Here is a 26197-nt window from a genome sequence, read left to right on the forward strand (position 1 = left end):
CTTGGCAGGTAGGACCTGGGATGCCCCTCACCTCCTCCTTCATGCCAGTCTCCAGCAACAACATGACACAGGCCTCAATAGGGAGAGCGATCTCACGCCCACTTCTCTTCAGGTGTTCCTCCAGAGGTGTACCGAAGGCTGGCTTCTCTGCCCACTTATCTAGAGCAGTAAACAGTTGGTAAGACCTTTGGATACCTCATGAATTCTGGACATTTCCTTTCCATAGCACCCAAGGACTCCCTGGAAGACTAAGGGTGGCTGAGGCTCAGGGAGAAGAGAAACAGCCAGACATCTGGTAAGCTTTTGTCATTTAGCAACTATGGGAGCACAGACATGTGTCAGTCTGGGACAGTCACTGGTAGATAGAGGCCCTGGCTGGTTTTGTGTCAACTTGACACAGGCTGGAGTTATCATAGAGAAAGGAGCTTCAGGTGAGGAGATGCCTCCATGAGATCCAGCTGTAAGGCATTTTCTCAATTAGCGATCAAGGGTGGGTGGTGCCATCCCTGGGCTGGTAGTCTTGGGTCTACCCAAGACTAAGTCTAAGAAAGCAAGTCTAAGAAAGCAAGATGATCAAGCTATGGGAGGCAAGCCAGTAAGGAACAACCCTCCATGGCCTCTGCATCAGCTCCTGCTTTCTGACCTGCTTGAGTTCCAGTCCTGACTTCCTTTGGTGATAAACAGCAATGTGGAAGTAAGCTGAATAAACCCTTTCCTCCCCAACTTGCTTCTTGGTCATGATGTTTGTGCAGGAATAGAAACCCTGACTAAGACAGGCCCTAAGCATGCCACATGGCAGGACTTGCCCAGGGTTGATGCTGATGATGGCCTTCATGTGATGCTACTCCATGCTACCAGCACATGTGGAGCCAGAGGCCTGCATTAAAATGCAGGCTACATCTGAGCACACTGGCTTTACTGAAAAGAAATTTACTCTAGCCTTGCAAAGAAGCACTGCCTCATGGGTAGAAGAAGAAAAAGAATGAAATGTCATATGAAAGCAGGAAAATCCTTGGCATTCTAAACAGGGGTGTCAAGACCAAAAGAGGACACAAAGCAGGTGCCATGCTGTGACACACAACCTATATCCAATTTAAAAAAAACAAAAACCAAAAAACCCTAAGTAGAAAAACTGAGGTGTCTGGGGTTTCCAAGTAGCTTAGGCTCTGCTGATGGTGGCAACAGTGCTTCTTAGGACTTTTAGGTCACAGGCCCTGTCTCATACACTACAGATATTGTATGGTGTACAATAAAGCAGTCGGAAGAATTTGGAACATGGACATGCTAAATTAGATAATGAGTTGCTTGGCTGGTCTGGCCTGTCTGTGGATACTGCAGAGATCTAGTGTTTCCTGGGAAGTACACAGAGACCAGTACATGATCCTGTCCAGCTAAAAAAGAGTATCTATCCTTCCCAGTCTGACGGATGCCCCTCCTGTCACCACACTGCTACTGGATCTGGACAGGGCTGTCCAGTGATGCTTCCCACCCTTGCCTCCCTATGCAGAGAGGAAGAGAGGAAAACAAAGGCCACGAATCCACAGGCCTAAAAATAATGAAAAGTTTAAAATGACAGCAAGTAGGAGTGAGGAAAGATGAGAGAAAGGTGTAGGGAGGAAAATAGTGGACAAAGACAGACCTCAGGATCTGCCATTCTCAGCTCTTCACCCCTGGCCAGGTCCTACCCTTGGCCCAAGGAACTTTCTAACAAGAAATGAAACTATCTGATGGACCTGTCCTGTACCATAAGACAGATCTGTGATAGTTCTCTTGAGGGCTAGATTATGGTCAGCCATGCTAAAAATAGCATGTGAGCATTCTCTTCGTGGATACATGGGAGGTGCTTGGGTATGCACCTAACTGCCTCTACAACATGTCCAACCCTGAGATGCTGACGTCAGACAGAAAACAAGCACAGGCTGGGAAGAAGGAGTCTAATACCCAACCCAGGTCCTGTTTCCTGTTTGTGCAGTCTACTGTAAAACCATGATCTCAGCCTTCATGCTAAAAAAATCTTAACTTTTAAAATAGCAAAATATCTTGACAGACAGTTATGAGTTCAATCATAGACCTGAAATAATCTCAAAAGGGAGTTAGATGTGAGGTAACCAAGAAAACTACAGCAGCATTTTGGTGGCTGTGTCTTACCAGGCAGAATGCCCCATGGTAAAATGTCCTTAAAGGTGTACAGGGGACTTTACTGCTACACTGAACACGAGGAGGCTGGGACATATCCCCACACTCATGCACCAACAAAGGGTCTGCATCTCTGCCCCTCTGTGGACCTGGCCAGAAGACCACACAAAGAACCCTAAAAGGAGATCCAGTGCACTAGGAGCTGGGATGAGATAAGGGCTAGCTTTCCCCATAAATATGTACCCACCTCATAAACATTTATGAAGACTTTAAAATCACTGACACAGGGCCTACTGTGCTGCCTCCAGCCTTTGGGGCAGCCCACTGCAGTTTCTCTTTGTAGTGCTTGTCTTGCTAAATAAACTTCTGCTTAAGCTTTTCGTGTCTCTCACTTTCCCATGATAAGACAAGAACTGAGACCCCTATATCACTGAGAGATGACCATACTCCAGTCTTCTCTTGCAATGTTCTCATAGGCACCAAGCAGAGTATGGCTTACCACTCACTTTGTAGTGATAACCACAGAGGGAACATGCGAGACCTTCTAGCCTAGACACAACTCCAAAGGCAAGTTCCAGCTCCAGAGCTGGCCTTCAAGCAACAGGCCTCTATGTGTCAAGTACACATAGCAGGCACAAAAAACTCTTAAGGACTCCCCACTTTCACAGTAAGAGCAACTGGGCTGTGATGGACATATAACACACACACATGAACATATAATGGCCACTGGAGAAACGGCACAGATTGCTAAGACATGGCAATCAATGGTATAGACAAGGGTCGCAAACATGGTTGTTGGAGTGACAGGTCTGTGGGCCAGCTGGAGAGCCTAAGGCTGCAGCAATCTGAGATGGATGGATGGATGGTTTCCACAGGGGAAAGTATGCTGTGCTGAGATCTTTGAAACGTCCAAGAGAAGCCAGAGGTCAGCACTGTTAAAAAGTGTCTGTTTTTTCAATGGTGTCAACTAATTTTTAAAACAAATTTGAATGAGCTATGACTGTTTGCGACTTCTGGTATAGACCATCAATGTGACAGCAATTCAGAGACAAAGTACTCAGTGCTGGCAGCAGAGGTTAGAGAAGGCTTCTCAAAGGAAGCGAGCAAGGCAGGGACCCATAGGCATCAAGAAGCAGACAAGCACATGTGAGGGAGTTGGCTGGGACCAGCACTGAGACACACAGAAATTAGAGTGTGTGTGTGTGTGTGTGTGTGTGTGTGTGTGTGTGTGTGTATAGGGAGGGAGGGGCAGCTGTGGAATGGAAGGACAATGAAGCTCAGTGCCAACTACCCAGAACCTAGCCACAGACAAGAAGGCAGCACTGGATGACAAGGAGGGAAAGGCAGCGGGGGCAGGAGGCCTCTCCTGCTCTCTGAGGTCTGTCAAGTGCATGGAAGCCCAGACCCAGGGAACCAACTGGTGCTAATGGTGCAGTGCTGCTGGTGCTGGGGAAGGCAGCAGGATGAGGGATTTCCAGAGAAAAGGGATGAGTGGGGGAGGGGAGCAGAAGAGTGAGGACAGACCTCAGAAAACACTGACTGTTGAGGGGAACGAAGCAGACACGTGGAAGCCTAACTGGGAAGGAAGACTGAATGAGGAAGAGAGCGTCAGCAGAGTGCTGGCCTGGGCTCTGTCTAATACTAATATTTGGAAAAACTGGTTGCTGCTCCTTAGGCAATTGTAATTTTCTTTAATAGCTGAGTGAGCACAGAAGCAAAACTGCAAAGGGCTAAGGATGGAAAGGGAGACAAGAAGGTGAAAAGTCATTCAGCATCCCTCAGAAAACGGGGGAAGCCAGAATTAGATGAGCATGAGCTCAAGACAGGGAGGGCTGAACAAGCACAAGCTGACGGAAGGTGGACAGCAGTCCCCCAGGCATGGGGACAGGAGGGTCTCACTGTATGATATTTTTCTGATATGCCGAGACTTTCTGAGAGATGGCTACCAAAGAAAAGGCAGGGCTAAAAGAGAGGTAAGTACACAGACAGGTAGAGGGCAGGGAGACAGCCTGCAGCCAGTAAGGACGTGGCCTGGGAATGACAGCACATAGCTATGCTCCTCACACCCTAGCGGTCCCTCTTCCAGACCAAACTCCTCTTTGCTCCCATGACTTTTTGTTTCTCTTGGGCAGAACACTGAATGAGGGGGACTAAGAACTCAAACTTCTTTTTTATGTTAACACTCAACTCTTCCCAACACGCTCTCACCATTCAGAGATGAGAATGACATGTGCATCTTGTCCCATACAGGGCCCCACCAGCTTTGGACGTATCACAGACACATGTTCTCCATGCTCTGAACTTGACACTTGACAGCAATAGTGTGTCCCTTGGAAAGATGAGCACTTGCTGCGGAGACACAATCTATCAGCCAGGAACTGGGAAACTTGGTGATTGAGGAAACAAGGGCAGCTTGTCATGCACAGAGTGGGCCAACAATGAGACAGTGCACTGCACCTGCTCAAGACCCTACTCAGTCAGTCAGACCAGAGGAGCTCTAACTCTACAATGCAATCATCCAGGCACAGAGTAACTCATTAGGGCTTGCTGAAACTTAGGGCAAGATATGGAATTCTCTAGCGGAGCAGCTGCCCACACAGTCGTGAACACATGCATTTGCCCACTTTGCCACACTCAGCACCTGGTCAGATCCCCTTGCTGTACAAGCCCAGTTGCTCTACAGGGAATGTAAGCTCCAAATGTCAGCTCTATGCACCAAACAAAACTAGAGTCAGCTCTCTGTAACTGTGGGCGAACAGCCAACAACTGCAGACTAAAAGTATCTGAAAAGGTTGTGGGTATCTAGAGCACCTGCCTCATATATACAAGACCTTGTATTCCATCCCAGTACTACAGGGAAAAAGAGAAAGAAAAAGAAACTGGAAAAGGCTGGTCTGTACGGAATATGTAGAGACCTTCATTTTCTCGTCATTATTTCCTAAACAATGCAAGCTAAAAACTTCATGTAGCACTTCAGTTATTATAATAGACATTGTAAGTCTAAGACATTTAGAGATTAAAAATATAGGGGTGCGCGCGTGCGCGCGCGTGTATGTGTGTGTGTGTGTGTGTGTGTGTGTGTGTGTGTGTGCGTGGAGGGTGCTGACAAACATTATGCTGCTTTACATAAGGGAACTGGAAGTCTGGGACTTTTGTTCTGGAGAGCCAACCCCTCACAGACATCAAGGGACAAATGCAGTCCAACCCAAAGATGATAGGATCAACCACTTCTGCCCACGTCTGCTGAGAAGTACTCTAATGGTATATCACAAAGAAGCAATAGCAAGAGCTGAGACTGGGCAGGCTTTAAACATCCAACTTAAAAGTGAGCAGCTCTGGTGGACAAAAGGGCTATGTGCTTCAGCGGAGCTGGTAAGAGCAGGGACTATAAGCACGGAAGGTTAGAGAGATGCTGCCATGGTCTTGTGATCCGATCACAGTGATGGATGTGGCATCAAGGGCTGGCCTATCAAATTCTTCCTTAGTAAGTCTCTTGAACAGATGGATGCTCCCTATGGGACTGACTGGAAAGGGTAAGTAGATGGTAAACCTGTGGAAGAAGCAGAGAGGCTACTTTTCTTCAATGGAAGGTGTTGGAAGTGTAATGCTCCATTAGTGTGTTAATTTGAGTTTGGAAGAAATTAGAGAATGCAGAAAGATGAAATTATACTGGGAAATGCTAAGCAGAGAGGCTTCATCCCAAGGAAAGGCATGCAAAGGAGCCAGGGTGAAGAGAAGAGAGGCAGAGGGGACAGAGCGAGAGAAGGCATCAACAGATGTGAGGGTTACATTACCTTGATGGGCGCGCATTTCGGGAAGGGCCTTTTCTAAGACTGCTAATGCTTTTCTATGGTAATCTGCTTGGGCTTCTAATAACTGAGAACAGACCCACATTCAAAAACAAAAGTAACGTTAGCATTGGATGGACACAGACATAGTGGTTGAGCAAAACTGAATATGAACTCATTCATAAAAGCTTAAATGATTCAATTTTTATAACATGTTAGGGTTCAGTCAAGGGAAGGTGCTTACCGTCACATAGAACTTGCCGTATTCCCCTTCTTTGGCCATGAAGTTGTACATGTCTGCTGCGAGTTGATCCTGGGGAGAAGATGCATCATTATGTGAAACTAGTACCTGAGAACAACCTCTGGGATTTCTTAGATCAAATGAAAGGGAGGACAAGAGCCACAGGTAAAATGCCTGCTGACCAAATGACAACTGTGCACACTGAAATACATAAAGCTTTCTGACAGGGACATGGCTCAGTGGGCAGAGCACTTGCCTCACAAGTATGAGGACTGAGGGCAATTAGGGACTGTGCATACATCTGTAGGTCCAGTACTCCGATAGCAAGATGGTAGCCCAGACAGAAGAATCTCTGGAAGCTTGTGGCCAGCTAGCTTTGGGTACACAGTGGTAAACAACAGAACATGCCTCAGACAAGTGGAAGGGAAGGGCCAACACCCAAAGGTGTCCTCCGACCTCCTCACACATACAAAAAAGATAGAAGAGAGAGGCATCCAAGCACCCCACCCCATCCCCACCTCCGAAGCAGGAAATTCTGCAAACTCTGTAGGAACGCCTGTGAAGAACTCCGTTCATGAGCTGAGGTGGGAGACCCACCCTAAGAGTGGGAGGCAACATGTGCAGGGTTAAAGGGTCACTAGGTAGCAACAGTCTTCATTCTCTGCTCTTAACATGAATGTGAGGGATTAGGAGCTTTAAACGCCTGCCATCTTGACCTTGACTCCATGACAGACTATATCTTGAGGACAGAGTAAGCCCTCCCTCCCTTAAGATGCTTTTGCTAGAGGATTTTATCACTATAATAGGGGGAAGAAAAAAAAAGTACCAAACATGTTTTTTTTCATTCACTACCATTTGGGCTCTGTGTAACAAAAAGAAGGGAAAAGGTCATACATATTTCTCTTGTCATATAAATATAAAAGTGTGTATGGAAAAAAGCAAGATACTAGAAACAGTAGTTTTCTGTTAGCAGCAGTAGATGCTAGGCAAAGAGAGAGAAAGACAGACGAAAGACTTTACTTCCTGCTGACATTTTTTAATGTGAACTAATGTACACTAATCAATTATATAAAAACTGCTGTTATTTTTATTATCTTGCAGTACTGGATTGAATCTCAGGCCTTGTGCATTCTAGGTAAGATCTCTACCACTGAGCCCATGTTCTACTTTTTACTTTTAGACAAAGTGTCACAAAAGTCTTAGGCTGGCCCTGAACTTGTAATCTTTCTGCCTTACCCTTTCAAGTAGCTGGGATTACAGGCTTGTACCATCAGGACATAAATTTAAAGGACAGATTCGGCATTTGAACATACATGTTTTAAAATATGTGTATATAGACATCTTATATAGTAAACACATATATTAGAAAACTATACATATATCCCAAATAAGCTTTTTAATGGACTATCTTCTATTTTTTTCTACCAAGGTGCACAAAGTAATATGAGGACTCTCTTATACAGAAACGCACATTAGGAACAGCAAGTATCTCTTTAGAATAAATGAAAAAACAAGAAAGTGGATTTCCTAAGCTCTCACCTTGCTCCTAACAAAAGAGAGAAAAAAAAATAATGAGCAGTCAAATATAAAACAGAAACTAAAGCTGGGGACAACCTGTGCTGTCCAACGTGTTGGGATGTGGGAGTTGTGTATGATCAGGACTCAGAAAGTTGTAAGCATGGAACTTGGTGAGTTTAGGGAGAACTAGAAACCCACTGTGCATGGTGCATCTTTCTTCCTTTCCTTCCTTTTTTCCTCCTTTCCTCTCTTCTTTTCTCCTCTCCTTCCTTCCTTCCTTTCAAGACAGGATCTCACTACATAGCTCAGCTGTCTTGGAACTCACTATGTAGACCAGGCTGGCCTCAAACTCATCCTCCTTACTACCATGACCAACCCACCTAAGGACAGTGCTTCTAAGGAATTACATGCCAACAAAGGGGAAGATTTCAATAAGTTCATTCATCAGTACATGGAAAGAACTGAGCAGGGTGTGTGGACTGGGCTGAGTGTAGGAAAGAACACTGTCTATAAGATGCTCACCCCTATTTCCCAGGGGCCCAGAGACAAGTGCCTTTCCTTGGTTGCATTCGTGGACACGTGCCACTCTAAACATATCAAACTCTAGTGTCATTTGTTTATTTTAAAAAATTATTTTACTTATTTATCTTTATGTGTTTTCCTGCATATATGTGTGAGGATGCCAGTCAGATCTTGGAGTTACAGACAGTTGTGATCTCCCATGTAGGTGCTGGGATTTGAACCTGGGTCCTCTGGAAGAATAGTTAGTGCTCTTAACAGCTGAGCCATCTCTCCAGCCCCTACTAGTGTCATTTAAATATGATTTTTTTTTTGTTTCTTTCTTTCTCTCTGAGTTAGTCTCATGTAGCCTACAGTGGCCCCAAGCCTGTAGCCAAATGTGCCCTTGAATATCTGATCCTCTTGCTTCCCAATTCTCAAGTGTTAGCATTACAACTCCCAGCCTGTGTGTTTCTAGGACTGAACCCAGAGCTCTGTGCGCCCCAGGCCAGCATTGTGCCTTCTAAGCTAACCATGATCTTTTATGAACACAAAAACTATAATGCAATTCTGTGAGGTATGTTTCCCTTTTTACCGACTATATTCAGTATTTAATAATAGTTTAGGGAGCATTAATTGCTATCTATCGTAAGGGAGCGATTATAATACGGCCTGAACAAACCAAAAGAGGACCAAAACATCTAAGAGGAAAAGGACATTTTTTGAAAAAACAAGGATCAGCAGGAAAAAAAAAAGTTTAAGATTCCAAGATTCACAAAGGACTTGTTTCTTAACCACTTCTCAAAGCATTTGAATAAGTGTCCATCTATTTACATGGTTAGACCTGTGGAGAATAATATCATTCAATCATCTAATCAGTATGGAATTTATAAACCAACTGTTGTAGAAATTTAAAAGAAAAATTCTTTCTGCCTAGCATGGTAAACACGATTTTAATACTAGTATTTGGGATTAAGAGGCAGGCAGAGATCTCTGTGAGTTTGAAGGCCAGCCTAATCTACATAGTGAGTTCTAGGATAGCAAGGGCTACAAAGCAAGACCCTGTCTCAAAACCCAAATCCCAAAACTAAAACCAAACCAAAATAACAAAACCCTTCCCTTACTAAAGTAAATATGACCAGTTTACTATACGATAGAGTAGATACCATGTTTATAACTAGAAAACCTATACTCTTATACTGCTCTGTCTTTGTGCACACCAGAAGAGGGCGTCAGATCTCATTACAGATGGTTGTGAGCCACCATGTGGTTGGTGGGAATTGAACTCAAAACCTCTGGAAGAATAGCCAGCGCTCTTTACTGCTGAGCCGTTTCTCCAGCCCTGTCATGTCATTTTAATTATAACTTTATATTATATATATTTTCTTTCCTCTCTCTCTCAACTGATTATTTTAAATAAGCCCAGTCAGTTCTCTTTAAACATCCCATTTGCATTTCTTTAGACTTATTTTAGTTATACTTAGGAACATGTATGTGAATGTGTCCTGTAATGGTACGAGCATTTGAGTGCAGGTGCCTGCAGAGGCCAGAGAGTGTTCGAATTCCCTAAAGCTTGAGCTTCAAGTGGCTGCGAGCCATCCAATGTGGGTCTTCTGCAAGAGCGATATGCACTCAGACCCCACTTGGGTTTTTTTTTTTTAAGAATTATTTATTTATTTTATGTATGTGAGTACACCATTGCTCTCTTCAGACACACCAGAAGAGGACATCAGACACCATTGCAGATGGTTGTTAGCTACCATGTGATTGCTGGGAATTGAACTCAGGACCTCTGGAAGAGGTCTTAACCACTGAACCACCTCTCCAGTCCCCAACTTGAATTTTTAAAACTTGTTATTTTTGATTATAAAATAATCTATAGTATTAGAAAATAAAACTACTCTTCAATATCATTCATAATATTCTGATATGAAGTAGGCAAAATATTGACTAACTTATAACAGACTTTTTACTCATTATACAGAAAACTGCAGGTGGGTCAAAGTCTATCCATAGAGGGGGTTCCCATACCTTGCACTGTTCGACTTTATTCCCAGCTTCATCCATCTCTTCCTTTAGGGTATCTATTTTGGATGGAAGCCCCTGAAAATTGGTTCCTGAAGACTTGTGTGCTTGATTCCATCTGCAAAACAGAAAGAGCCAGACTAAGAAGGAGCTGCAAAAACTCAGCTAGGATTCAGGACTGAAAAGAGATCCTTCCTGCAGCCTGACTTCCTTGGGATGGGAACTGATTCCCATGAGGCTTTTTTTTTTTTTTTTTTTTTTTAAAAAAAACTTACGTTTAGGCTCTAGAATAGAAGTAGGCGAAAACAGGTACTGGTATCTTCACAAGGCAGGAATCCTGTAATACTGGGGATAGCATAACCAAGCACATCTTGTGTCATGCACACACCATTGCCAGAACACAATGGAACCTCTGAGAAACCACTGATTTTCAAGGCCCAATCACGGAATCCTTGCCATGAAGCACCCCCCGCCCCCCGCCTCGATCTGGAATGTTCCCTATACTCTGACAACAAGTCCCTGCTCTTGATGCACCTCATGATGCACCTTTCTACCTCTTAAGACCTGAGACTGTTTCTAGCAGTAAAAGCTAGAACTTCACCACAACTATGGCAACACTTCAGATACACATAGCAATAGTAGTGGGCAAATGAGAATACTACGTCTGTAATATTAGTTTTGTTTTTCAAATATGCTTCTGTTTGAACGCAGATGTCTGGACTCATTGAAAATGTAAACACAGATACTATGCAGACACAGCATGAAAACCCACACTAGTAGCCTGCTGCCTGCCCCACAGATGCTACCTTTTGCCCACTCCCAGTCTGATGCACAGAATGTTTCCCAAGAGGCAAACAGCTGGTGCTGAGTCTGAGAAGAGCACAGAATTTGGAGTGTGACATCTGTGTGAAGAGCAGCTCCATCTTATGGAGCTGTGTGGCCTGGAGTCTAATCACTGCCTAGGTTGTTTCATCTGTTAGGTGAAGCTGATGGATACATGACAAGCACACAGCAGAAGCCTCTGTCAGGTGCTAGTCCCAGTACCTGATATCTCTGGGGTAAGGAGTCTATCATACAGCCAGCATGTGGGGGTCCCAGCCTGTCTGTGAGAACTGTAATCGTGGAACTGTCAGCCCTAACCTTCTCCTAGTATCCATCTTTCTAGTGCTTCTCTCTGCTCCCTTTCCTTGGTGGCTCACTTAGTTCAGGAAGCTCGAGCAACATGCCCCCTGACGCACTTGGAAAGAATGGGCTTAAAAGGGGCATGCACAGGCTGTGGTCTGGTCAGTGACTCTGGTGTCTGACTCTCACAGACTTGAATGCTGATCACAGGACAGAATTCTACTGCATTCTTCACTACTCTCTCACCACCTTACCTCGCTCTGACTGAATCCCAGTCCAACACCAATCTAGCAAGCTGCTTCCTTTGCTTCTGGATATTGGGAATCTCCACCTGGAAGGAAAAACAGACCACAGAGATAAACCTGGACATTTTAGCTGAATTCTTCAAAGAGCAATTACCTCTTTACAAAAGTTTTCTTTTAGGCACAAATTTCCTTTACTTCCCCAAATGGGTCTACACTAAAGCCACTGATTAGTGTTACATAGGAACACACTAGCTGTTTACTATCTGATCTCTGCCAGGCGGAGCAGCACAAGCACCCACCTCTGCTATGCCATAGAGAGGGTCCACGATCTCCTTCTCCACAAAGACTTCGTGCTGTGAGAGTTCAAGAGCCAGCTGATTCTCAGCATCCCCACAGGTCTCCAGCATCTTCCTTTAGGGACAAGATACCAATCAACAGCTATGCACTCATTAAACCAAGCAGTTATGTGGCTGCATTCTGCCATGACAGGACACAGAAGAGCACTACCCAACAAAACCTTTACAATGCTTTGCATGTGTGCTATCACCTAAAATACAAGTCCACACTTGGGCTTTTAAAATGAAATGAATGGAGACAGAAAGGTGGTTCATTGAAGATATAGTTCCTGCTTAGAGTGTATGAGGCCCTAGGTTCCAACCTGTGAACAGAAAGCTGAAGGGAAGGACTGATGGAAGGACAGATGGACCATCTCTGGCATGCACTAAATGTGGACGGAAATAACATTGAGATCATAACTTAAACAAGAATTAGGTTCTCAAGCTAGGTGAGAAGAGTGTTCTCAAAATACCCAGAAAAACCTTACCATGTGCAAAGGTCACTCCTTACATGTGGTTTTGTATCTGAGTGAGTCTAGCCTCTGAGGTGCTTCCTCCAGAGCCAACACAGAAACTGGGGCTCCAGCTTACCACGTACAATGTGAGTTCCTCCCCAGAACCATAAAAACAAGCTTCGATGGCAGATGAGGAGGCTGACTAACACGTACCATGAGCCTGTGCTACTAAACATCATACTTCCTTCTCATTTTCCTTAAACACATAGCTGATGCAACCCCAAATACATGTGCAAATGTGTGACTTCACAGACTCTGTCCACCCTCCAGACCTTCTTTTCTATAGTGCCCCTTCCAATCCTCTGTGAAGAGGGTGTAGTGTGGTAAGAGGTGGCTGTCCTATCAGAGCCAAGCTGAAGGTCTGAATAAGGCTCTGTGCTCTGCAGCCGTGTATTCAGGCAGCTCCCTTACGTTTTGCCTTGCCTCAATTATAAACACAAGCATCCATCCTGCCTACTGCCTCAGTTGTTTTAAAGGCTAAGAGAGCTAATACTTAGAGAGCATTCAGCAATGGACTTGTCCACAACAAACCTGTGTAGGTTTTGAAGAAAACCTTAGCGCACATGTGCGTGCGTGCGTGCGTGCGTGCATGCATGTGTGTGTGTCTGTGTGTGATAATTACCCAGATACAATCATTATACATCATATCTTAAACTCATAAATATACAATTATATATGGGTCAATTATAATAAAGATGTATTTAAAAAGAAAATAAAGTAGGCCTAACATTTTGAGGTTAAAGCAATTACCACATGAGCCAAATAATTCAGGAAATGTACTCATTTGAGAACACCACCTTCCATGCTTTGGTGGTCACACTGGGAGTGAGTGGACACTGAAAGACTGGCCAGTACTAACTCTGAGCCTACACACCGGCATGGGGGGTACACACATTCATGTCCAAGTATAGAGGAACACGGACTGAGTCTTGTGCCTGGCTAAGCTCCTAGTAGAGAAGTTCTTCCCTAGGATCATAGCCCTGAGGAATCTGTCCCCTTGGTCTAAGCTGCTCCCTGATGAAAGAGCCTCCACTATAGTGTTCCCAATTGCTCTGGTGGCTGCCAGATGCAAGAGCTGCCCACCTCCCTGGGCTCCAGGCTGCTGGCTCTCCAGAAGCACCACTTACCCCAAGAGAGACTCTTCCAGCTGGGCTGAAGCCTCCTGCATGTTCTGGGCGAGAGCTGTCAGAGGAAGCTTTTTCTGGAAGGCAAAGATGGATTTGTATGTGTAGTTTCCCAGTCATTCTTGCTGGTCTGCTTCAGGTCATTCTGGGTACCCTTGCCCTCCAGGCAGTCTGCACCAGGAAGAGGATTGTCCCTGTGGCTGTCCTTTAACTAAATTAACTTCAGGTGCCTCGAGCATGGGGGCAAGCCTAGCACATGGGGGTGTCCCCACACAGGGAATGCTCACCAGGGGTCCAGCAGCTGCAACTGTTGCTGCTGCTGCTGTTGTTGTTACTAATTAATCAGGGGAACAGAGACTGAGTATGCGTGTCTGAAATCTTTGGACTAGTGTTTCAGATTTTTAGACTTTGGAATAGATGCACTGTCTTTACTGGCTGAGTATCCATCCCTAACTTGAAAATCCAAAATATGTAACAGTCCAGAGTCTGCATTCAAAGAGTTTCTGACTTTAGACCTTTTTGGATTTCAGATTTTGTCTTAATTTTTAACTAAAATTTAAAATTATTAAAAATAATTCATTTACTGGGGGAGGGGTGAAAATGTGGAAGCCAGAGGACAACTTGTGGGTCAGTTCTCTCCTCCTACCCTGTAGACTTCTGGAATTCACCTCAGGTCATCAAGCATGCTGGCAAGCACCTTTACCAGCTTAGTCATCCTGCCAGCCATGTTTGTTCTTGAGACAGGGTCTCATGTATCTCAAAATGGTCCACGGTGACTTAGGTGCTAGAATTATGGGCAGGTACTATCACACTCAGTCTGTGTGGGGTTGGGGATTGAAACCAGGGTTTTGTGCATGCCAGGCCAACTCTCACAGAGCTAGAGCCCCAGCCTCTGGATTCCAGACTTCCAGACTGTGTTTCATGAATAGACCTTGCTCTCTAAATATCATCATAAATAATTGTAATAAAATGCTCAATTGCAAAATGTTGGCTAGAAATTCTTAAACTGGGTCTTGATTTGTCTATAACTCTAAAATATAGTTTTAGATACCTAAAAATATCTAAGCAATTTTGTGGTATTTTAAAGCATTAAGCCAATTATTCTCCTATCAGAGATTTGTTCTTAACAACAGGATCCTCTAACCAGGAAACTCAGACCCAGAAGTGAAGTGGCTGCCTTGGAGTCTCAAAGACGGCGGAAGTGCAGACCTTGGTATGAATGAGCAACACTAGTCAGCTCCTATATACCACAGTACATGTTGAAAAGGCCTGGCAAGTAACAGAGAGGATGCTTCTAATGGCCTGATGATTGGAATTCCATGCTTCTATTCTGAAAAGCCATGCCATTCTGCCTCCCCAGTGAAAAGGACACTACATCAGACACCACCTTCCCTGACTTGCCTGCATGCACTGGCTTGCCAGAAGTCCTCCATTTGGGAGGACTTCTATCCAGGAAAGTACCAACAGTGGTGGCTCTGGAGGAGGGAGGGGGCTCTGGGACAAACTTCACTCATGTTCTTTTGTACATTCTGAATTGAAGTTATCCATGAGGCTGCAGATATGTCTTAGCTGTTAAAACCACTTGCTACTCTTCCAGAGGATCTGGGTTTCATTCCCAGCACCCAGAAGGAGACCATGGCTGGCCACCATGCTTTCAGAACAGAAAGATCTGAGCATTACTGAGGGTAAGTCACAGTTCAGGTGAGCTCCTTTCAAAGAGATGAAATGTAAGATAAACACAGTAATCGAGAGAGACTTCCTGCAATTCTAGAACTCCACGAGTCTCTGAGGGAAAAATCACAAAGAACCTATTTAATGAGTACCACTCATGATCCCAGTGGTGGTTTTCATCCCTGACTCAATAGCCTTGACCCTGTTTCCAGGCGTACGTAAACAAAGAAAGTTCTGCTGAACAAATGAACTTATTAAGAAAGATGTACCTATCCACACTAAAACTCCACAAGGAAAGACCGAGCTCCTGGGGTAAACATCTCTTCCATCATCAGGAGGAGCTGAAAAGCTCTCCACTGGCGACATATGTGCCACCTACACAGATAGGCCAGCTGAGCTCTCTTAAAGGCCTACTTTGTGGGCTCTGAGAAAGCGGCTGCTCCATCTCTCTTCTCACTCTTTCTTACTTCTTCCCATGTGGTGAAGCTATTGCTGTACCCTTGGGAGCTCTACCTGTGTTTCCTGGAGGCCCTCTGCATGTTATATGCTCTCCTGAGGACTCCTAATCTTTCTCAACATTGTCATGGCAACTCTTCAGGTTTCTTCTCAGAGCCTTTTCTTTGGCACATTTGTTTGAGGTTTTAAAGGAAAACTAAGTCATTAGATATTTCAGAAACTAGGATGAAGCCCCTTGCTCCTACTGCTGGTGTACTCTCACTACCAGTGACTCTCCTATCTACAGCACAGGCACTGAGCCCTCCTCCAGGAAGCCCACCTGACTTTGCTCTATTCTCAGCCCTCCCTCTCACAGCATCCTCTACATATTTTCTTCACCATGTTGCTGTATAACTATCCATTGGTGGCACCCATCCCCCAACCAGGCCTTGAGAACCCTTTATCTCAAGCACTCAAACACAGTAAGTGATAAAAATTCAGCTTGTTTTTAATGAAGAGATGTGACAGTGGAGCAGTATTTCAAAGCAGACAACAGAAACAACAGGATATGGCTTCTTAAAGAACAGTGTTATATTTAGGGACTGCTGGGTATTATGTGTCTGGACCACAGTGTGAATGAGAGGAAGCAAGGAACAAAGAACCCTACTGAAGCAAAAAGGGATTAAGATATAGAGTTTAAGTCAGGCTAAAGAGTTTGAATTGCATTTCAGGCCCTGGCAGCCGGCAGAGCCCCTTAAGAGGTCCCACTAGCTTTTTGGCCACCTCCTAGTGCCCAGCTCTGCCACCAGCACCACAGAATATGCAGCATCCTCCCACCTTGGCAAATGACTCTTGATAATCAGAATGAGGACTGACTAGAAAGGACGGAAACTAGAGGCAAGAAATGTGGTTCAGAAGGGAAAATGGATGACAGCCCAGATAGTTCAGGTATTTATGACAACCAGGTCTCACCTTAAGGAGAAGGTAGGGATGAGGCAGGGGTGAGGAATTTTAAAGACACCCACAACAAGAACCACAGGGCTAACCAGCAAGACAGCCACAGGAGGACCGAGATAAGGGTGGAAGGTCAGCAGAGCGGAAGCCAGGCTAGAGTAGGAACAGTGGGGACAGAATCAACAACATCTGTCCCTGAGGGACAGACCAAAGCAAGCATTCCTGGACACATAGGTGTATGCAAATGCTCACTAGATTTACACAACTGCAGAATCCTAACTATCATGCAATGGAGGGAAAACTTTGTGATCAGGTGCCCTGTAATTAACTGTGGGAACTCAAAATGGTGACACAGTTATTTGCATACTAGCTCTTCCTTCTTTACTGTCGGGTGATTAACAAAGCAGCAAACCCTAGCTTCATGAGGTGCCAGTGAACTGCTGTTGTAATGTGGCCGAGACGAATCTGATACTCACATGTCTCCTCTCAGCATCCGTGCCATGCTGACCTTGGAAGCAGGCTATCAAACGTTTATGTGAATGGTGGCACATTGACCGCACAGTGTCCAGGCGACGTTCAATCTGTCAAAGCAGAGACAGAAGAGCCATTTTCAGGGCTTAAGAAGAAATCCAGCTTCTTCCATTTGTGGTGTGTGCATGGAGGTAGGAAAAGCAAGCTGCCGTGAAACTGCTCAGCTCCTATTCACTCACACCACTGTTCTTACGGCTGACACACGATAGTCCTGCGTTGTAAGAAGTTGTCCTGTACACTGTAGTGTGTTCAGTGACATCTCTGGCCTCTACCTACTTGAAGCAAGTAGCACTCCTTTCCCCAAACTGTCATCTCCAGGAAAGCACACGGCTAGCCTCCTTACACTGAGTAGTCTAGACCCTTCATAGCTGAATCTGTCCAGGCTAAAGGACAATTGTGCCTATTATCTATGAGGCAGAGTAGTGGCAGTCAACTTGCCAGCTAGAGCACCAGCAAAACCCCGGTTCAATCAAAACCAACTCCTACCTAACTGCCACATGGGACAAATCAATAGGGACAATAGGCAATTGGGTCTTTCCTACAGAGAGCAACAGACCCAAAATCCATGTAGCACAACTAAAACAAGATGAGTATAAAAACCTTCCATATTAAGTTTGGGGTAGGTTTTTGTTTCTGTTTTAGTGAGGCCCCCACAGCAGAATGAATATCCAGATGTAGGGAATGTTGGCCTAGGGACCCACACATCTTGAATAGCCTCCCAAAATAAGACTGTTGAGATATAGCTGTTTATGGCAAAGAGGGCTGCTTGTTACAGGAAGGAATGCCAAAAATGTGTGTTCTGATGACTCATGAAGAGTGAGAGCAAGCCCTCAGGGATGCTTTCTATTTTAATGAGAAATCAGCAAATTCAAAGCAGAATACATTTTGATCTCGAGTTGCTTTGTGTCTGTTTCTCAAAGGTACCTGGACATAGGAGTGTCTCATCAAATCCAAACCCCAATCATCAGGACTATGACCTGCAGGCAAGTTGATCCTCGGAGTATATGCCATAGCACTCCCCCATTAACAGTGGCCACAGTGCAGAGCATTAGAAACCTAGTACTGTCTTCATGTGTCATAAGAGCAAATGAATACCCAGGATCCCGGAACTTTTCATTAACACTTCAGCTCCACCAGGACAAAAGCCCTGTCTGTTTTGTATACTGGCCCCCCAAGTGCCCAGTGTCTGTCACAGGATCAGAAGGTCTCTACTTTTGACTATGCTAGACAAGTACCAAGTTCTCTCCTATGCCTAGTATTAGGAAAGCAACAGAGAAGACATTCTGCTCTCTGTCTGCAGCAGTTCACAGCCTCCTGGTGCAACACTATGCCATTAAAATAAAAGGCAGCTCTGGCAGAAAGAGATCAGAGAAGGTAGTGTCACCTCAGAGGCAGGCCAGCAACACAAACCTGGTGGCCTGTAGTGGAGACCAGAGCGGAATCAAACAAACCTCAGGCTCAATTGTCAGGAACTTTTGGGGGGGGGGGTTGTTGCTGTATCCTTCAAGTTAAGAACAGCAGAAGAGAGGGGGAGGGCATCTGTGACAGTTAAGACAGCAAAGAAGAATCTGCATTATCAAACTAGGGTGTTCCAGAGGGGACAAAGCTTTCACATCCCACAGACAATATAGACAGCTCTCCTCCAACTACAAGGGTCTCATCTCAGAATGTCAAGGATTAAATGTGATCATGTAAGTACTGGGGCAGATGGCTGAAGCTAAAGTGCATAAACAGTATTCAGGAAGAAAGTGAATTTAAAATATGTGCCCCAAACTAAGAAGTATCAAGAATGTAATTCCTTAACAAATCTTTTTTGTTTTGTAGGCTGGCCCTGAACTTAGAATCTGCGTGCCTTAAAAAAAAAAAGCTTTTAAAAATATAATATACTAGACTATAGGTGTGGCTCAAAGCAGAATACAAGCTTAGACTGCTCTTAGTTCAATTCCCAGCACCAAAACCCAAATCAACCACCCCTCATATCCATGGTTTTGAACATCCATAACTTTTAGCCAACCATGGACCAAGAACATTCAAAAGAAAACTTTTTATTAGAGCACATGCACACTTTTCGTTGCTGTTCCCTAAACAATGCAGCATGAGGATTATGCAGATAGCATGAACACCTCGTTAGGCACCGTGAATAACCAAGAGCGGAGTTAGAGTACAGATGAGGCTGGAGTGAGGCTCAGTGGCAGACCACTTTCCTACAATGTGCAAAGTCCTGGGTTTGGTTTTCAGCACAATAGTTAGTAGATAGATAGATAAATAAATAAATAAATAAATAAATAAGCTAACAAAAGGATGTATGCAAGCTAAATTCCAACACTGTACTGTTTGTATGAAGATATCTAGAATGAATCTATCCATGGAAACCAAAGTGACTACATTCTGCCTGCACATGGCTGATGCAACTCAAGATGTTTGGCAGGCTGCGATGGAGGGAAACCCTTTTCTGACTTAGGCCAGCTCCTTTCTCTCTCTCTCTCTTTTTTTATTATTTTCTTTCTTAAAGATTTCTTTATTTATTATATGCAAGTACACCATAGCTCTCTTGAGACACTCCAGGAGAGGGAGTCAGATCTCATTACAGATGGTTGTGAGCCACCATGTGGTTGCTGGGATTTGAACTCAGGTCCTTCAGAAGAGCAGTCAGTGTTCTTAACCACTGAGCCATCTCTCTAACCCCAGGCCACCTCCTTTCTCCACAGGAAGGAATGGACAGACTCCTAGGGCCAAACTTTTAGTCTTTAGAGCTACATTTCATTAGACAGACTGCTGTATAGGTTAAGGAAGCACAAGGCAGGCAGGTAGGACACACATCTTAACAAAGACTCCATGCAGCTGGGGCTCGCCCTCCTCAGCCTTCTGCAGTGGGTGGGGACGTGAGCAGAGATGAAGCATATAAAGGCCCCAGTGTCTTCTCCAAGACCAAAGTCAGGGAAACTTCTTGACAGATGGAGCAGGGTGGCCCTGACCAAAAGTGTCCTGGCAGGAAGAGGAGGCAAGGTCTGAGCTGGGGACACAAAGTATCCTAGGCCTCTGGGTGGTTGTGCTGTATCTGCCCTGTTACAAGCCTAAGCTTCCCAAGCAGACCAGGGCTGGGGAGACATAGCATGAGGGAGCCACTGGGGCCTCTGAGCAGTGGGCAGGACCTGTCTCAGCAAGGGCAGTATCACATCAGTGTATCAGAGTGCCAGCCTACCCAGGGCCTGTCACCAGGCCCCACCTACCCCAACACCTGGCACTTGAGAGCAGGACTAGCACCATCTGTACTCCATAACTTGAGAGTTTCAGATCCCTTTCCTCTCACAATCCTATCCCATGCGTCTCCTTCCCCACACAAACCCATGCTGACTCCGTTATGCTGTTCCATCCAGGAGAGAAGTGAAAGGCCTCACAAGCTCCGAGTCCCCCGTGTCTGCTCCACCCCAGTGCCCGTGTCTGCCCTTAGTGGTCTCCCACGCTGGGGTCTGAACCCAGGGCTTGTGTGTGATAGAGGGCGCTTTACCAGAGTTGTGGCCAGCCCCAGATTTATTATTTGTCTTCATTCCACATCTTTAAAGAGATTGTTTTAAGACAATTAGAGGCACAGATGTGTAATTCCAGCCCAGGGAGGGGCTAGGGGGGTTAAAGCAGAAGGACTGTGAGTTCAAGGCTTGGAAGGGCTACAGAGAAAGTTCGAGGCCAGCATGGGCAATGCAGAGTGAGTTCGAGCCAACATGGGCAATGCAGTAAGGCCCTGCTGTAGAGCACTTGCCCAGCACGAATGGAGCTCGGGATGGGATCCCTGGTCAAGGGGAAAATGTTGTTACCTGTAGCAGATCTTCACTGAGGACTTCTGTCTTCTCAGCTCTATGGGAAAAAATGAAGTTCAGAATTAAAAGTGCAGGAAAAGTAATCTGTGAATCTTAAAAATGTTTAACGGGGGATTTTTAACAAAACAGGTAGGAAGAAATTTACACCACAGGGCAATGTAAGCAAAACCAAAGGAAAACAGATGAACAGCAACCACCACAAGAGCCCAGGGTGTGGCACTGGGACCGTGGCCCTCAGCCTGGAGCCTGCTGTGGAGGGTCACTCAGTCTTTCTCCAGGGCTGGCCACACAGCATTCTAGACTGACTCTGTGCGTATGGAGTACAATCCCGAATTACAGAGGTCTCCACAGATCAGACTTTGAGAAACAACTCCTTTCTGAAGGCTTCACTTCAGAGCCTAAAGTGATCACAGCTAAGTTTTCACAGCCAGACCTACAGAGAAAAACTAGCCCTAAATATGTGAAACTTAGGCATCACAACACAGTAGGAAACATTCCTTTCTTTACTTTCAATGGAAAGAAAGGTGTTTCCCACCTTTCTCTTTGCAGTGTTTAGATCAACTACTAGATTTGCTGAACTTCACAGAGAACAGGATGTGGCCAGCTATTGGCCGCTATTGGCCAGCTATTGTCTTACACTGCTGGAGTACAAAGCTGAAGAAAACTGCCCAGAGACCCAATTGCTAAAGGGTGTTTGCCATTACTAGGAAGGTGGCCCTTAAGCAGATGGGGCCTAGCTGGAGAAGGTAGGTCATCTGGCACACCCCTAAATAAGATTTCCTGTCTTTGGATCATGAAGTGACCAGGCTTGTTTGTTGTTTTCACATGACATTCTTTTTTTTTTAAAATTTCTGTTTGTATTTATTTATTTTTAAGTTTTATTGCATGATAATGAGAAAAGTTACATGATTTCAATTTATCTGAATTTGTTAACATTTAAAAACATATTTTAAGTAAAGAGAATTAAATCACATTCTTGTTTTCCTTTTGTACCCCAACTCCTCCCAGAGACCCCTTCTCAATACCTACAATATCTTTTTTGTCATATTCTTTAAAATTTATAAAGCATTATAACATAGAAATGAGTATTATAAAAGTTGTTTGATATAAAACAACAATCAATTTAACAGTCTTATGTAGATACTTTTCTACGGCAATACTGAAAATATATACATTTTTTCTCAATATAAATTTTAAATAACTCCAAACATATTAACTGTATATTTCAAAATAATATATCACTACTAATATTTTCTTAAATGAACATAAATATATAAAGTGGTTTTGTTTGTTTGTTTTGTATTTAGTAGAGCTTAAAATCTTGGCTCTTACTATGGTAACTTGATATAAGAGTTAGAAACGTCAAGCAAAGCATTCAGTCTCACTCTTTGTTGTTCTCTTACAAGCAACCTCCCAATTTAATTGTCTACATTTCCTTTGGGTATATAAATATTTTAAAATTTGTAAGCTATTCTGAAAACCATAGTATAGTGTGAAAACATGAAATAAACAATACTACTAATAGAGAGGCTGAGATAGGAGAAGCAAGATCTCAAGACCATTATGTTGTACACAGCAGGACACTGTCATGTATAAACAAGCCGAAAGTGTATATGGATTGTATAATATTGGACCTATTTCTCCAATTACCAAATTAGAGAGACCATTGGATGACAGTCAATAAATTTCTAATTCCTCATATCTTTGGATCTCAAATGATTAGGATATGTTGGTAATATTAATTTTCATATTAAGATATTAAGAAAAAGTAATTGTCACTTCCTGTTGTTTTTGTTGTAAGAGGTGGAATTAGGTTTGTGTGGATTTGTTGAAAGATTACTTTCTTGCTTCTTCTAGGGTGTAGTTTTGCTCCTTATGTTGGTGTTTTCCATCTATTATCCTTTGTAGGGCTGGATTTGTGGAAAGATATTGTGTAAATTTTGTTTTGTCGTGGAATATCTTGTTTTCTCCACCTATGGTAATCGAGAGTTTTGCTGGGTATAGTAGTCTGGGCTGGCATTTGTGTCTTTCACATGACATTCTGTGTAACTACAGGTGTGAAGTGACAGAGCCAAGCAACCATGGAACAAAACCTCTGGAGCCAAGAGCTAAAATAACTCTTCCTTATTTGTTTGACATAGATGCAGCAGGCATGCATGTGTGTACATGTGTGTAGGTAGGTATGCATGTGAAACTCAGAAGTTGATGCCTGGTGTCTTCCTCAATTGTTCCCCATCTTATACACTGAAGCAGAGACTGCCACTTGAAGCCAGAGCTTACCAGTCCAGCTAATCTAGCTAGCCATCTTGTGCTGAGGATCCCATGTGAGGCCACCACATTTACCTGCTTTTTCAACCTGAGTGCTGGGGACCTGAGGTCTGGTCCTTAAAATCTCATGGCAAGCACTTTACCCACTGAGCCATCTCACAAGCCACCCTGGCCTCAAGTGCCAAGTACTTTGTCACAAGTAGAAAATACTTCTCTCTGCACTTCATAGGGCTGCTTATTGACATATAAAACCCTAAATTACTAAAGTCTCAAATGTTATTTTGGACTTGTGGTTCAACTAGTGATTTGAGCTGTTTGCAATACCTACCAAACTTCCATTAAAAATGAACAAGGAGAGTTTTAAGGAGAGAGAAAAGTTGAATATTTAGGAGAGGCCCCAAATGAACTAGAAACCTGAGGACCTCCTGAAGACAGGATCTCACTAATGTAACACTATCTGGCCTATAACTTACTATGTAGACCACGCTGGCCTCAAATTTAGAGATCCACCTGCCTCTGCCCCCAAATACTGGGGCTAAAGGTGTGTACCACATACCTAGAAGAAATGACTTTTTAACAAACTATGGTAGAATGCAGGGCTGGATAATCTTAGCCCTTAAATTCAAGAGAGCAAAAGGCTGTTTGGCCAAAAAGTGAGGGAAACCCTTAGAATAACCTGGGCACCCAGCTCAGAGCAGCACTACCTGGGGTTAGAGGAGAGAAGTTTTGGGCCCTCCAGCCTACGCTTACAGCAGTGGCATGGTTATCAAAATGGGCATTGCTACACAAAATGCCAGCACTGGGTGTCACACAGTGCCCCAGTTAAACTGGAGATGCCTAGAGGAGTGGCTCACTTACCAGATCCTGCAGGTCAACACAGACCAGGCCTCCCCAGACCAGAGGAACAGAAGCTGGGGAAGCCAAGGCTCCAGTCATCATAAGTGGAGCTCTGAACTCGGTGAGGGAGTTCCACAGCAGCAGCTGACACGTGTCCTCTTAGGCTTGCCTTCAGTAGCTTGGACACTGACGTGCCAACACTGGTAATCACACCAGCCAAGGAACTGTGGCAGGGGCCCACTGACCAGGAGCTGAAACTCACACTCCAGAAGGAAGCCTAAAGTTACTCTTGAGGGACTCACTAACACATTCAGGCACCCAGATCCCTCCATCCTGGACTGTATAACCTTTTCTTTTTCCTGTCTAATCAGGGCCCAGAAATCAGCACAGGGCCTCGTAAGCTTCTGTCTGAGCCTACTTCAATTCTGCTTAGTCCCAAGGCCTATTAAACCTTCACATAAATCTAAAGGAAGAGAATAAAAGTGCAGAGCAGACCTGTCAGCTTCAGACAGGGAAAACCTAAACCATGACGAGCAGAGGGAACTTGGTCTACAGTCCCACTGTGTGCGCGGGAGGCAGTTTCAAGGGATACTTTAGGTGGTCCAGGAGAGCTGACTGTGTGCAGTTTTTCCCAATTCCTGTTCACTGACCTCCTATGGGTGCCTTGAGATAGATATAAGGGCTGGATACAGCTCAGAAATAAAACACGGCATGTGCAAGGCCCTATATTTGACTCCTAGGACTGAAAGGAGAAAACCAGAAAAACAAATAAAATGTAACCACCACAAACAGTTCAAATTACTACCTTTTAAATCTTTGGTTGTTTTACATTTTTTGTTTTGTTTTGTTTTGTTTTTTTGAGACAGAATCTCATGTAGCCCAGGATGGCCTTATTATGCAGTCAAGTATGATCTTGAATTTCTGGTTCTTCTGCTTCCACCTGTTAGCACTGAACTATGGAGGTACACTATCATGCTGGCCTTTTTAGACTTTTGAGATCTAGGCTTGAGATTTGTAAGTTTGTAAACACAGTAATATAATAGCCACAAATAAAATTAAGCAAATATAAACACAAAGCAAGTAGTAACCTAAAAAAACCAAAAACCCTGAAAACTAAAAGTCCATAGACAGTCATGACACACTTGTATACTGAGCTGCAAATATGTAGTTTTAATAACTTAGATATCAAATAGTAATACAGCCAAAAATTATACCATGACTGTATTGGAAGGATGGTGGAACAGAAGTAGGGAGAGGTTCTACGAATCCACTAATCAAAGAATAAGAGCTTATACATATTGTTTATAAACACAGATGTAAGTAGCTTCCAGAAAAAAAAAATAGCTATAATTCTTTACTAGCTGCTACTGGGGAACATACTATAACTACATGTATACACTGCCCCCTCTGTCTGTCTGTCTGTCTGTCTGTCTGTCTGTGTCTGTGTGTATGTGTGTCTCTGTTTGTGTTGTTTTAAAGATCAGATTCAGGGCTTTGTAATTAGACAAACAATTTATCAATAAACTATAACCCTCACCCAAACTATGTGTAGTGGGGGCAGAGGTAGAGGTCAGGTGTGCTCTTTGACCTCCACCTTACTTTTCTGGGATAGGAGCTATTCGATTCTGCCAGATTGGCTGGCCTGCCATCCCCACCTCCACAGCACTGGGTGTGAGCCACCACACTGGCTTTTTCCATATGGGGAAATCAAACTCAGGACCACATGCTTGCATAGCAAGTACTTTAAAGAGCCATCTCAACAGCCCACCCACCAAACAATTTAAAAACAGCCTGCAACTTACATTTTTACACCATGAGCCTTATATGGTTAGAATTACCTGTTACTTAAGGCAATTGGAATAACTATTAATCTCTTCAAAAGCTAACAGAGTACCAAAACACTTCAACCCTCAAAGTACCTTAGATAGAAAGGAAATCTACAATACTAGTATCCTTTCCCAAATTAATTTTTATTTAAATTAGTCATTTGCTTCAAATCTGGAGGTGGAACTGTGGAGGTCTGAGTTCAATTCCTCCATAACCACTTAAAACTCCATTTCCAAGGGATCTGATGCCCTCTTCTGACCTTCTCAGGTACCAGGCATGCACATGATACACAGATATACATGCATGCAAAAA

The 26197-nt window shown here is 44.1% G+C and overlaps 1 protein-coding gene across 9 annotated transcripts in view; it reads right to left on the reverse strand.

The window, feature by feature from the left end:
* The window catches only part of Arhgap17 (Rho GTPase activating protein 17), an 88811-nt gene that overhangs the window by 29398 nt on the left and 33216 nt on the right, over positions 1–26197 (reverse strand). For all 9 annotated transcript variants that reach the window (XR_004123327.1, XM_031388192.1, XM_031388197.1 and 6 more), the window contains exons 2-10: positions 20951–20990; positions 17084–17188; positions 13551–13624; positions 11873–11984; positions 11583–11659; positions 10213–10324; positions 6169–6237; positions 5931–6012; positions 32–159 (exon numbers count right to left, since the gene is read on the reverse strand). Coding sequence is in view for 8 of the 9 variants with exons in the window: in XM_031388192.1 (XP_031244052.1) it covers positions 32–159; positions 5931–6012; positions 6169–6237; positions 10213–10324; positions 11583–11659; positions 11873–11984; positions 13551–13624; positions 17084–17188; positions 20951–20990 (799 nt within the window). In the remaining variant the exon portion in view is untranslated. The remainder of the gene's footprint in view (positions 1–31; positions 160–5930; positions 6013–6168; positions 6238–10212; positions 10325–11582; positions 11660–11872; positions 11985–13550; positions 13625–17083; positions 17189–20950; positions 20991–26197) is intronic.

Source organism: Mastomys coucha, unplaced genomic scaffold (genome assembly GCF_008632895.1).
Source record: "Mastomys coucha isolate ucsf_1 unplaced genomic scaffold, UCSF_Mcou_1 pScaffold21, whole genome shotgun sequence".
Classification (NCBI taxonomy): Eukaryota; Metazoa; Chordata; class Mammalia; order Rodentia; family Muridae; genus Mastomys; species Mastomys coucha.